At 36.5% G+C, this 13,023-nt stretch overlaps 2 protein-coding genes across 11 annotated transcripts in view; one reads left to right on the forward strand and one right to left on the reverse strand.

Annotated features, from left to right (window-relative positions):
* FNBP1L (formin binding protein 1 like) overlaps nt 1–9,407 on the forward strand; it is a 60,326-nt gene extending 50,919 nt beyond the window's left edge. For 2 of the 4 annotated variants that reach the window (XM_076337755.1, XM_076337753.1), the window contains exons 10-16: nt 268–426; nt 3,613–3,627; nt 5,652–5,761; nt 6,386–6,518; nt 6,968–7,062; nt 7,560–7,708; nt 8,111–9,407. In XM_076337755.1, the coding sequence (XP_076193870.1) occupies nt 268–426; nt 3,613–3,627; nt 5,652–5,761; nt 6,386–6,518; nt 6,968–7,062; nt 7,560–7,708; nt 8,111–8,289 (840 nt within the window). In that variant the 3' untranslated portion in view covers nt 8,290–9,407. The remainder of the gene's footprint in view (nt 1–267; nt 427–3,612; nt 3,628–5,651; nt 5,762–6,385; nt 6,519–6,967; nt 7,063–7,559; nt 7,709–8,110) is intronic. The other 2 variants (XM_076337754.1, XM_076337756.1) reach the window with 2 other exon arrangements.
* A 2,628-nt stretch (nt 9,408–12,035) lies between these two features.
* The window catches only part of BCAR3 (BCAR3 adaptor protein, NSP family member), a 118,785-nt gene continuing 117,797 nt past the window's right edge, over nt 12,036–13,023 (reverse strand). For all 7 annotated transcript variants that reach the window (XM_076337764.1, XM_076337761.1, XM_076337758.1 and 4 more), the window contains one exon: nt 12,036–12,974. In XM_076337764.1, coding sequence (XP_076193879.1) covers nt 12,787–12,974 — 188 coding nt within the window. In that variant the 3' untranslated portion in view covers nt 12,036–12,786. The remainder of the gene's footprint in view (nt 12,975–13,023) is intronic.

Consider the following 13,023-nt stretch of genomic DNA (forward strand, 5'->3'; position numbering starts at 1 on the left):
CTTCGGGATCTTGTTAGGATCTTGTGGAAGTGTTGAGTCTAAAGCTTTTTTGAATGTTCCTTCATTCTCTGCACCAACCTGTAACTCTGAAGATTAATTCATGACAGAAACCTTTTAAAACCAATACAGTTATAGTGTAAATGTGTCTGGAACGTTACAAGCTGTTTCTGTGTTGGATGGAAATTTTATTTTTGTAAGACAGAATTTTCTTTTTAAAATCACTTTGAACATTTGGCTTATTTATTGCTTTCTTTATTTCCACATTAGCCACAATCCCCACCCCTAACCCCTACTAGTTTATACACATCCAGTACTCCTAATGGGTCCCAGTATCCCATATTCTCCATTGAACCAGTGCATTATTGCATGAGTGACATAAAAACAGGGAAGCCCAGAATTCCTTCTTTCAGAAGCCTCAAAAGAGGGGTAAGTTTGATAACAAGTTGAAATGCATGATGGGCTATGAACAGTGTGTTTGTGATGTGGCTTTTCTGATGCTCTTCACCCTCATTATAAGGCTTACTTTGTTAAAAGTAACACTTCAGCTGTAAGGTTGCCGTTAGGATACTTTGTTTCATATTATACAGAAGTTACCAACAGGTTAAAAATAAAATAAAATAGAAATACTCTTTATCACGTTCCAAATACTTGTGCCTAAAAGAAAGGTGTTATAAAGAGGGTGCTCAGCATGTGTTTGATACCTTTCTTCATTGTTGTTCACATTCACAAATGTTTTCCTACCATCATGTAACATATTTTTGCAGTAATTTATCATTGGGTATATAGTCACCACAAAAAACATCTGACAGATCAGATGTCTTATTTGCTGACTTTTAATTGAAATAATAGTAGTTGATTACAAGACACTGAACTAAGAAGGGAGAAGTTTCATTTCTTTTGTACATCAAATGCTATAGCACATGGTGCTTGCAGATTTTGAAATACTGATTTTTGAAACATTACAATTTTAATGCATTTTTTGATTAATAAATTGTTCTTGTTTGTCCAAGGTTCTTTTGGGTAGAATTATTGAGCATTTACTACCAAATGCCACCTGCTGAGATTTATCAGTTCATTTACTAATTTATAGTGGCTTATCCTGCAAATAGAATTTGTTTGGAAGACAATAAAAGGGAAATGTTAAGTGGCTTCCTAGCAACATTTATACTAGTGATAAATGTACTGGCACTTTCCTGTTAGGTCAGTGAAGCATAGGCTGCCCAGTTTATGTACGTTTTATGGTATTTATTGATCCAAACAATGAGATAATTGGATGCATTTGATTATATATAATTCATGATTTTCTGATGTTTGAAAACAATATTGACTTGCTGTCTCATGTGCATCAAGAATGGTTGACTACTGCTGACATAATGTGGAGATCAAAGTACAACGTTATATTGCAGTATAGTTATGATTTAGAGGCTCCCTTGCTGTGATTCTGAAGTATAATGAGTTACACTTAAAACTTACTTTCTTTAAGTCATTGCATCTTATTTCGGGCCCCCAGATATCTTGGAAATACCCTTTCTACCACCACCTTTTTTTAGAAAATTCCTGTGGTCCTCTAAGTATTTATGGAGGACAGTTTCTCCCTTCTGACTCACTTATATCATAATTTGTTCTGGTCATGAAGGTCATGTTCCTTCTTTAGTACTCACTGAGGAACTAACCAGATTAGATAGCTGTTGAAATGGCACAGGTCTTGATTACACCTCCTTCTTGTTGATCGCTAAATGTATTGACTCCTGGCTCCCAAATCAAGACCTTGTAGTATCAGTAGTTCTAGAAGCTTTTACTGAAGCAAAAGATCATCTCCTAACAACTACAGAATGCTAATGGAAAATGAAACCATATTTTTATTTAATTTTTTTATTCTTACAGTTCATTGTTCATGTTGTAAAAGTGAATGAATTTAATATAGAATAGTATTCTGTAAAATTAGCAAGGATCACTAGTATCCTACAAATCTGGATTAACTCAAATATCCCACAACATCAAGTAGTTAATCTCTGTAAATCTTCAGGATGAACATTTAATTTTTATATATTTTTAAATTCCTTGCAAGCGTTTTAACAGACATCACACTATCACATATTGAGTGCCTTTTCAACTTAAATGCATACTGTAATTCTAATAGATTTTTTTTTTTTAATCTCACTGATGCTTAATAGTTGCTAGTACATGATGCTGTTTTCCACAGTTTTGTCCCTGGAAAATGATGTCCAACTGGTATTGACATGCAGAACTACCAAGTGGTATTTAATTCGCTTCTGCTTCTACCGAGATTTATCCATGAGTTGGCATATATCAGACAGTAAGCATACTGGTTATTTTAGCGTGCCCTGTATGAGATTTCACTCAAGGCACTGGAGATCACAAAACCAGACTGCCCTCGTTCTGTGCTTCATGCATTAGATTTTCCTATCGTGATATATAGCGAAAGCAGCAAACAGTAGCTGGAGAATAGGTTGTTGAAAAAAGTCTTTGAGTGTAAGCAAGTGTAATTTGCTTTATTAGTACTCCTGTTACATGCTGCTGCTTATCCTTTGAAATCTTAACATTTCCAGATAGTGTTAGTGCTTATGAGAGGTCTTTGCTCAGTGCCACTTGATACATAAATAGATGTATCGTCAACAGTGATATGTAAACCTTTCTTGTGTTTTCTTGGAAGACTCTAAAGGGAACAAGAAGTTTATTCTGTAGCCATTTTACATCTTTGGACTTCATTGAGGTTTCTACCAAAGTATCATTTGTTAAGGTGCTTTACTTTCCTCGTTGCTAGAAATTCTAATTTTGTGTGCCCCAGTCCGCAGCCTTAACAATTGCTGACGGTCATAAGCGATGTCGGAGGTACATATCTTCTAAGTTGCTTGGTGTTTCTCTGGAAAGAGTTATCCGAAGTCATTGAAAGCATGGTAGATCTTCAAAATGCTGTGAATGTTAAACCCAAGATACGACACGTGGTATCCCATGTTGTATTTGCTTCCTTTACTCTTTAAATGTCTTTATTTTTATCTGGTCTGAAACATCCCTAGAATAGCAGCAGTGACCCAAATGCTGTTTTCGGAAAGTAAAATTACTTCTAAACTTGAAAAAGATCTTTGTTTATTGTAGTTCTACTGTGATAATAAAGTAAATACATTGTAAAAATTACGTTTGTAAAAGTGATGGTAGTGGATTGTTAGCTATAATTAACAAATTATTTGCATATGGCTGACCAGTCCTTCATCATCATCAAATTCTGCTATTTTGTGCAATGTTGGCTGTGTGTGTGTTTCTTCTCCTACAATAGAAGTTCTTTAGCATATTATTCAAAACACTAAAATTCAAAAGTAGTTTAATGAACTTGTGTATTAGAATTTCATAAGTTAAACTACCCATTATCACCTAGTAGTTTTTTGAATCAGTAATTCTTAAAGCAGAAGTGCATTTCTGATTATTGTATTTTGCTTTTCTTGTGCTCATAGTAAAATGTACTTTTTATAAATTAAAATTTTAATCTTTAAGTAATATTTTAAAGATACATTTTTAGGCATTAATCATTTTCGTAACTGGTCGTTGCATGTGAATAATTTCCCGTTTCTTTCTGTTTTCAAATGAACTGTGCAGTGGTCGGTGAAGATGGTAAGCCCGTGTGCTGATCTGTCTGCTGTACTTCTGCTAAGATAGCATGAAAGTAATCTTTTGAAAGTGTTTCCATATCATAACTGCTTAAGTCAGGTGCTGAAATACATCTTCAGATTTTCCACTCATGTACACAGTCTTCTTAATCATCCATGCTTAATGTAAGATAATTAGACTTGTGATCTGGCTGCAGCTTAAATCTGTCATTTTGGAATTTTAGGGTTGACCAGTATTCACAAGTTGGTCGTGATGGAAATACTTGGTGATTTCTTTTTGTCAGGAAAATGGTTAAAGCAGCATGAAATAGGTATATGAAAAGATTACAAAACTTGTGTAAAGAAGAAATACTGAATACTGTGAAATTCACTCCTTTGAATTTAACCAAAAAAATTGCAGGGGAGATGATCCTTTATGCTTAGGAATATTAGAAAGCTGTCATATTAAATGAAAACCACACCTTAGTCAATATTGTTGTTTTGCAGAGTAAATCAGTAAAAATTCACAAAAAGACCTCTGTTGTTCTGATTATTGCTGTAGGATACTCTGGTTTTAACTGACCTGTAAGGAAGAGTGATATGGAGGATGTGGTTGTCTTCTTGTTTCTTTGTAGTGTGTAAAAGCACCTTGAAAGGATTTTAATTTCCCCCCCCCCCCCCCCCCCCCCCCCCTCCAGAAAGAAACATTTCTGCTTTATTTTGGAAACATCGTATTTTTATTTCCCTCCTTTTATGGTGTCTTGTATTCCCTCCTTAAAAAGCAGTGACCATTGTGATTTTACAAGTGCAAAAGAACCAAGAAGTTGAGGGGCAAGAAGATGTTAAGAGGGGGTATTAGAAACTTGGCACCTGAGCCTAAGGCTGCTTGTGTCAAAATCTGGACAGTCAAATTTCTGTCAAGTTTCTTCTTGACAAAAGAAATGCTGTCCAGTTCGGTTTGCCTCCATGGAGGGTTGCTGTAATGGCAAGTGGGTTTCTTGTGCTAAAACCAACTTTCTTGGGCAACTAGGATGCAAATAGTGGACTTAACTTTCTGCTACTAAGATGTGTATCATATTTCCTTCTTAACACTGCTGGTGTCTGTCACCCTGAAGGGAAGAGTTTTCACAACAAACTCACAAGATACATAAAAATCTCTTCCCAATGCTTTTCACACCCAAGTCCTTCCATCCTGTTTATAATCTTGGCACAAGTTTGCAATCAAACCTTTGCAGGTTTGGGCTCATAACAATAGGTGGTCTTAAGTGGTTTTTTTGTTTGTTTTTTGGGTTTTGGTTTTTGGTGTTTTTTTTTAAGTTTGGAAAGTAGGAGGTTTTTTTCCCCTCCCTGAAACATTTTTTTTTTTTAATAGTAAAAAAGGTGACCTGGAATATTTGAGCAAGTTTTGATTCAGATTAACAAATTTAAGTCAAAACTTTGATGTTACAAAGTTACAAAGGCTTTTTCTGTGCTCTGTGAACTAGTTTTACTCAAGGTAAAATGCATCAGAACTTTGTAAGTTTTAATATGTTTTCTAGCACGATTGATGAACTTCTGGAAGAGAACTATAATAGTACTTTGGAATGAAGATCCAAAATACAGTATTTTTCTTTGGATAGCATCCAAATCACCATAGAACACACACTCTAGAGAAAGAATCAATTATACACTACTACTACTTACTATTATTAACGCATCTTGGATTTTTGTTCTGACTGAAATTACTCTGTAGTAATTAATTCTGTCCTTTCTAAATCCACTTTAAGTGCAGTGGATGTAATAGGAGGTACATGGCTCAGCTTTTCAGAAAAATAATTAAATCTGTGAGCCAACTGTTACAGAAGGCAGAAAGAACCTTGAATGAATGACTATGATCTGGCAGCAAGAACGTGCATTTACTCTGTTGTGGTCTTTTATAGAGCTGTGTGTCAAGTAGAGTTTTTAAGAAGGTCCATCCTGCTTCCAGTGAACACTGTCCGTGTGTGGGTATGTCGGTTCAGCTGTCCAGATATGTGCGTGTTACTTGTTTAATAGTATTTCTACTTGCAGGGCCCTGCGCTAGAAGACTTTAGCCATCTCCCTCCAGAACAACGACGCAAGAAACTGCAACAGAGAATCGATGAACTCAACAGAGAACTACAGAAGGAAACAGACCAAAAGTGAGTGCATTTTTTTGAGTTTTGTCATGGGTCTCTCTGTGTCTGTTTCTTTTGAAGTCCTCTACCTAAGCTGATAGTGGTCAGAAGCTAGGAGAGAATATGCTAGTCCAGGCTATTACAAAGCATTTTTCAGTTTGTGGTTTATTGTATGTAGGTTCTGTTAGCATTGCTTCCTTCTGCTTTACTATAACACACATTTTGATCCTAATGTTGCATAGGAAACATTGGCTCTAAAAGCATGCATTAAAAAAAATAAAAAATCAATGCATAGGTCTTTGAGCAAGAGAGCCGCAACTTAGTGCGTTAAGAAAAGAACATTATTAATATTTAGGAAATTGTGTATAACAATATGGGAAACAGTATTGAGACTGGATAGAGAAGAGTCGACAGTTGGAGTGCTTGCGTGCTTGTGCACGACACAAGAAAGGAAGGCGAAGTGCTAAGATGGCAGAATGGGAAAAGGATTTAGGCGTGCTGTGGGGAGCAGTAGTTCCTCATGTCTGTGCTGATGAGTATCTAATCACAGGTCGGGATCTCATACACACAAACACTATTTTAACTTTAGTGAATCGGTACTGATGTATGTAATTTTTATAATTATTGTCGGGTTTTGTATGTTTTTAGAGATGCCCTCATCAAGATGAAGGACGTTTATGAAAAAAATCCCCAGATGGGTGATCCAGGCAGTTTGCAACCAAAATTAACTGAGACTATGAGCAACATGGACCGTCTTCGGATGGAAATACACAAGAATGAGGTTAGACTCTAAAACAATTCCTTGGGAAATGTAAATGAGTGGTAAAACTGTAGTTTGCCTTATAAATCTAGCATCCAGAAAAACTACTTGATTTAAGAAAGCGCTCCTGATAGAATTTTTTGTGGGGTGCCATATTTTCAAGTACGTTCATCTAGCTAGAACAAGAATGTACATTATTAAAGATGTAAACTGTTTAGAAGAATTTCTTATTAATCACTTATTCTGAAATTCATATGTGATTAAAGATTTTTTTTTTTTTTCCTTAAGACTAGTATGGAGTATAGGCTAAGCACGAGGGATAGGTTCATGCGTCATGTGAAGTAATTATGAGACTGTGGCTGTGTACTGACAAATAAACTGTATGCAGTTAAGTGCATTTGTTAAATGGTATTTGCTGGTCTAGAATCTTAAGTTTTCTTTGACACCAATATTTGTCTTTTTTCCCCAAGGCCTGGCTCTCTGAAGTTGAAGGTAAAGTAGCAGCCAGAAGCGACAGGCGGCACAGCAGTGATATCAACCACCTTGTAACACAGGGCAGAGAGAGGTCACTATTCTATCTCTACTGCTTTTATATCTTATGCTAGAATCGGTACATCTCTTTGATAGTTAACAGTAGGTGATGGTTGTTACTTATCCTCTGAAGTTTATGTCCTAAAGGAAAATCTTACAGGCTCTGGATTCTAGAGGTCACTTCATGTCATTATGGTAACATAAAAAATAGTGAGTCTAATCAAAACACCCACTCATTAAAGAGCAGTGCCTTTTAAAGCTATCTTATTCCATTGCATAAGGCTCACCAGTTTTCCATATTCTATGGAGACCAGTATGTCAAATTTATGTTTGTTTTTGTAGCAGAATTCAGTCCAAGCCTTTGTTAGATCAGTATTTTCAGAAAATCACCTCCAGCAGTAAACATAAAAACTGCTAACAGGCATTCCCCGAGCCACATCCACGGTCTGCCCTTTCTGTGATGCACGTATGTTCTGAGTTTTAGAGCTAAGAACTCTTCAGAGTCCTCACGCTCGAATCATTGCATTATAGCCCTGAAGGGAGTTACACGGATGATGCAAATCAGGAAGTTCGAGGCCCACCACAGCAACATGCACATCCAAATGAGTTTGATGATGAGTTTGAAGATGATGATCCGTTACCAGCTATAGGACACTGCAAGGCAATATATCCGTTTGATGGTAAGGTTGACAACATGCACTACGAATCCTTGACTATAAGGCAACTTGACTATAAGGCGTGGATTATTTGTTACAGAGAAGACAGGTAAAATGATTTAAAGTAAATTAACTGTATGAGCAACTAATTGCTTGTAAGATCAGTGGAAATATTTTATAAATCAGTTTAATTAACGAGCAGTACTTTTGTGCTGTTCTAAGATAAATATTAGCACAGCTATTGGCAAATATTCAGCTTTACAAATCGGACTAGGTTTTTGTCTGTAAGCCTGTTTGACCATATGTTCTCTTGCACAGATTTTTGGTTCTTCCTGTTTATATATAATCTGGAAACTATGCCCTGGGAAAAAGATGACTTGAAATTCTGTCTGAACATTGAGACTTCTTTGCCTGTTGTTTTCCCAGGTCATAATGAAGGCACTCTAGCAATGAAAGAAGGGGAAATTTTGTACATTATTGAGGAGGACAAAGGAGATGGGTGGACAAGAGCTCGAAGACATAATGGAGAGGAAGGCTATGTGCCAACATCATATATAGATGTAACGCTAGAGAAAAACAGCAAAGGTGCAGTAACCTATATCTAACAGTAAACTGGCAGCTTTCAGTTGTACATTCCCCAGGAAAAATAGTGGAAAAATAGTAAGTTACACAGGTTCATGGAAAGCATTAGAATATGAGAAGTCAGCACTGGTCTGTTGTTTGCAATGTGAGTTTGCTATAGGTTTTTTTTTTTTTTCAGAAATGACCACATTAAATTATGCATCTCACACTGGTCTGTAATTTTGACCAACGTCTTCTGCTTTAACTGATCTAGTGTTCCTGCTTTACAAAGCACTAAATCCAATTCAGCTATTAAACTGAAAAAGACCAGGATTCCTGCTTTTTCTATAGAATGCTTTGTTTTTATAGAGAACTGAAAAATTACTTAAAGATCTCTGAGATTTACTGTTCCCACTTTTATGACTTAAACTATATGCTTAAAACAGAGGGGTTTTTCCTCTAATAACTAACTGAACTCAGTTACTGAAAATTATTAATTTCCTTCCTTAGCAAATACTTGGCAGCTTTCACTTCTTAAACAGGAAAATGTTTTCTGATTCTGAAAGCTCAACAAAAATACTCAGGAAGAAACATTATGATTAAGAAGGACAGAAAGTCCACTGCCCTGCCTCTCTCCTTCCTTTTCAGTACTTGTAATGTAGAATGTGTATTGGACACAACTTCATTGTTTTAACTCTAGGCACCTTGAACAAACAAAAAAAGAGACCATGTGTGTGATGCTCGGTGTCTTACTGAAACCTCTCTCTGCTCCTGAAAAGGGAATGATTTTATATTCTTAATCTGTGCCTGTAAGCCAAGTCTTTTAATTGCATCATGTTTAGTTTGAAATCAAGGTCTAAAATGTACAGTAATTCCCCTCACTGTTAAATCACTGAGGACTGGAAACTGCATTGAACTACTTGATTACTAGGGGGGAAAAAAAGCTAATCTAAAAGCTGTGGCTCATATTTCTAATGAGAGTTTGTGGAATTAAGTACAAGGCTAATGTATAGCCACTGAGAATGGCCTGTTAGAACTGAGCACGCTTCTCTGTCTTCTAAAGGCCTTCAGTAACTTTGTTCTTTTCTTTTTCCTCTTGGACTGCAGGTTCCTGAAGCGGGTTTCTGAGAAAATGGGCGAGATCTTGAAGGAGGTTACATGCAGCTGCTGGGGGGGTGGGGGGGGGCGGGGTATTAGACTGGGAGGCCCAAGGGGAAAAGCTAGTTGCATGAATGCATGCAGACATACATTTAGTCACTAACATCTTAGCATCTCCATGCATAGGTAAGGATGTATTACAAATTCTTCCATTTGTGCAGGAAAACAGAGTTTCATTACCAGAGTAAAAAGGCTACTGCTCCTAAAATTGCTTTATTTTCATTGTCCTAGGTTGTCCCAGACGCACAAACGATATTTTAGCTTGTGCTGTGTTTTGGTTGTCTCAATCATGCTCTCTTCCAACTCATTTTAATTGGCAGTCGTTTAGAACCATATGTCAGTTATCAGTCTGCCTGTGCCACCTCCATGCTCGCCCTTAACCTCCTCCTGCATGCCTAGGACAGTCAGGCATGTCTGCATAACACTTTGCCATCATTGCTTGTCTTGTTTTGTAACAAATCATTTTGTTTAAATATCTTCAGCACTAGAGTTTCATCCCAGTATCCATGTATGCTGCTATAACTATACCACTGCAACCATCATTACATTCCAGTTTTTGGCATGACTGATAAGAGACCATAATGTATTTGTGTTGATCTGGGGAAAAAATACATCTCAGCTCTAGCCTACAATGCAATCAAGAGAAACTCCTAGAACCGCGGTCCATCTTCAGCACTTCAGTAACCTGTCGTGAGCACTGAAAACCTGGAACACCACCAGAGAGATTTCACCACTGCAAGCTAATGACTGTTTTCAGAAGTCAACCACTTGCCATTCAAATGCTGCCTTAAACTAGAGTGCCTAAATCTGTTGGTTGCCAACACTACCACTTACAGTATCCCACAAAGGGCTTTGTGTCTCAGCTCTTTTCACAGTGCTGCAGCTGCTGAGGTAGCCACGGTAGGTGTTTTCTAGAGCTCTACTTTACTGGATACATGGTGTGTCATGAATTTTATACATTGAAACGTGTATCTCTTCATTTGACTTTAATATTTTTAAAAATATTTTTATGGAAACTGTCTTTTAGTTTTTGACTATGAAGTTCCAATTTTAATTACTGCAGTGCTAGTCCATTTCCAGGTGATGCTTCATTGTATGGACCAGTTGAAATTTGAGTGATACTTCGTAATGATCTATGTGCACTTTTACTTGTAAACAATTGAAATTTGGATATGTTTATACGTGTAAATATAGTTGTCTGCAGTGCCCCTATTGCTTATGTTGTCTTGCCTCCCATTTGTGGTTCCATTAATAACTACATCGTATCTGATTTATTAGGGTGATAAGAATTAGACTAGAGATGTTGGGGGGAGGGATACTTGTATCAAAGCAAGCTTGTCAACCCAGCCACCTGCTGTTTGGGGAAATGAAATAATAATCAAAACATCCTGTTTTTCTGGGGTCCGAAGCAATATTTGGATGCAGCAGTGCTGGATTCTTTTTAATTTCAGTGTTATTAGGAACTGTACTACCAGTAAAACTGAATTTGAGTGACTTGTGTAGAGGTTTATTCCTTTTGTTATGTATACCACTATTACACAGCTTGACCTAGTGTATTATGGGGGCTATTAAACTCTAAAGTTTAGATTTTTGGAGCTTGTATACAGGGTTATTTATATAATAATGTGACATTACTCAATACTGACAAAACTACTTAGGTAGTTTTTTGGGTTTGGGGTTTGTTGGGGGGTTTTTTGGTTTTTTGTTTTGGTTTTTTCTGTTTGTTTGTTTTGGTTTTTTAATCTAGTGCTTTTTTATTTTAAAGTTAGAGAAAAGGAGGAAATGTGATCTGTGTAGTTTCTTGCTAAAGGGCCTGTGGTTTGCCTGGCTAAACAGCCTTGCAGGTCAGTAATAACACTTCCTGGTAAAGGACTAAATGTTCTCTTCACGCTACTGTTTGTTTTTCTAAAACCAGGATTTGCTTCCTTTGGAGGCAGGTTGCTTTCGTGAGGGATAGTGCAACTTGTTTGAGGGTTATTAAACATAGGAAAAAAACATTTGTACTTGCACAGCTAGTTATAAATCACTTATTCTAAAATTCTGAACGTGAGTTGTCTTAAAGAATCTTACATTTTCCAGTAATTTTTATTCCTTTTTTGTGCACATGTTGATTTCCTAAATGTTAAATGCTTTGTTTAAAAATAGTGTTCTCTGTTGAGAATATTTTCATGGAATAAAAAAATCTTTTCATGGCCTAAGTAATTAGCTTCCCCATTTGTCTTCTGTTAAGATTGACAGGGAGACTTCAGCATGAGGTCTGTAACCTCTTGTTGTGGTGGCAGAACCTCTGCTATGATCGATTGAAGGTGGGGGGAACAGATAATACCATTTTGGTGTTAGTTTTGTTGTTAGCCTGCTCTCCTCAAATACTTTCAAATGCTGTAAGTAACGTCTCACTCCAGAAATAGGCTTACTGACAATGAGCACATGTAGCTCTAACCATAGTTCTTGCTTAAATATTTATACAGCTTCTGAGGATAGTGCTTATACACCAATTCTGTATGTGACAAAGTGGAATTTGCTGCTAAAGCACTCTTTATATAAAAAACACCATGCACGCTGATTTCCTATTAAAAGTGCTAACAGCTTATGCTTTGCCTTCATCCAAGGGGAAAAAAACCACCAACACTACTTACCAAAGTGATTCACCTCAGTAAATGAAGCAAGTTTAATATATACATACACCCACATTTACTCATATCTGAAAGCATTTTAATTATCAGGATTGTTTGTTCTTGCCATTTCATCATTCATTCCTGGCAGCGTAGCTGTTGTGCAGGTTCCAGCAAAAGCCAAAGTACTACAGATGCTGTCTTAAAAAAAAAAATGTAAGGTGTCCCAACACATACACAACTAGTTTTCTACTTTCATAGGTGCAGTGACATTTGAGCCTTCTGTTGTGGTCGCAGATAAAGGATCATTTCTGCAACCATGCAAATTATTTTGCATAAAGATACACTTTAATTCACAATTCTATGTACAGTGTTTTATATTCATTAAAGGAATATAATACAACAAATTTTTCTGCAATGTCACATACTTAATCTATCATTTTATTTACACTGTTTGCTTCATTTTAATATTAAGATGCCAGTGCCCTTACTCCTTGGCATTATCAAAACATTGCAACTCTGGGGAGATACGGAAAGCCGTAAGACTAGCTTACAGGGATAACCTAACTGTTTAAAGGGCTCATTAAATGACTTGGTGATGCAGTAAATAAATAATTTGTTTAGAAATCAGTAGTTTTAAAACAAGTGTGCATTGTGCAGCTAAAAGTTCTAAACATCTTGTGAAATGCAAGAAGTTTGTGCAGTATCAAATTGCCAAAAGAAAGCTAAGGTTATTTCAAGTATATCATTTAAAATAGTGTTTACAGAGTCTTATATACTTAATTGTTCCACCTGCTTCACTGGAGGAGGTTCCAGTTTTCGGGAAAGTGCAGTTAAAATCTGGCTGAATTTCTCATATCTTTCATTTTGATTGACTTGTGCTCCTTTGCTGCCCCAGAGCAATCTCATTTGAAATTCTGTCTTGAAGATTTCACTCATCTCTTCATCTGGCTGGAAACCTAGTAAGTAAAAAGAATCCCACAATATCCCCATCAGGCAAGTGTTTTA

Source organism: Aptenodytes patagonicus, chromosome 5 (genome assembly GCF_965638725.1).
Source record: "Aptenodytes patagonicus chromosome 5, bAptPat1.pri.cur, whole genome shotgun sequence".
NCBI classification, from domain to species: Eukaryota; Metazoa; Chordata; class Aves; order Sphenisciformes; family Spheniscidae; genus Aptenodytes; species Aptenodytes patagonicus.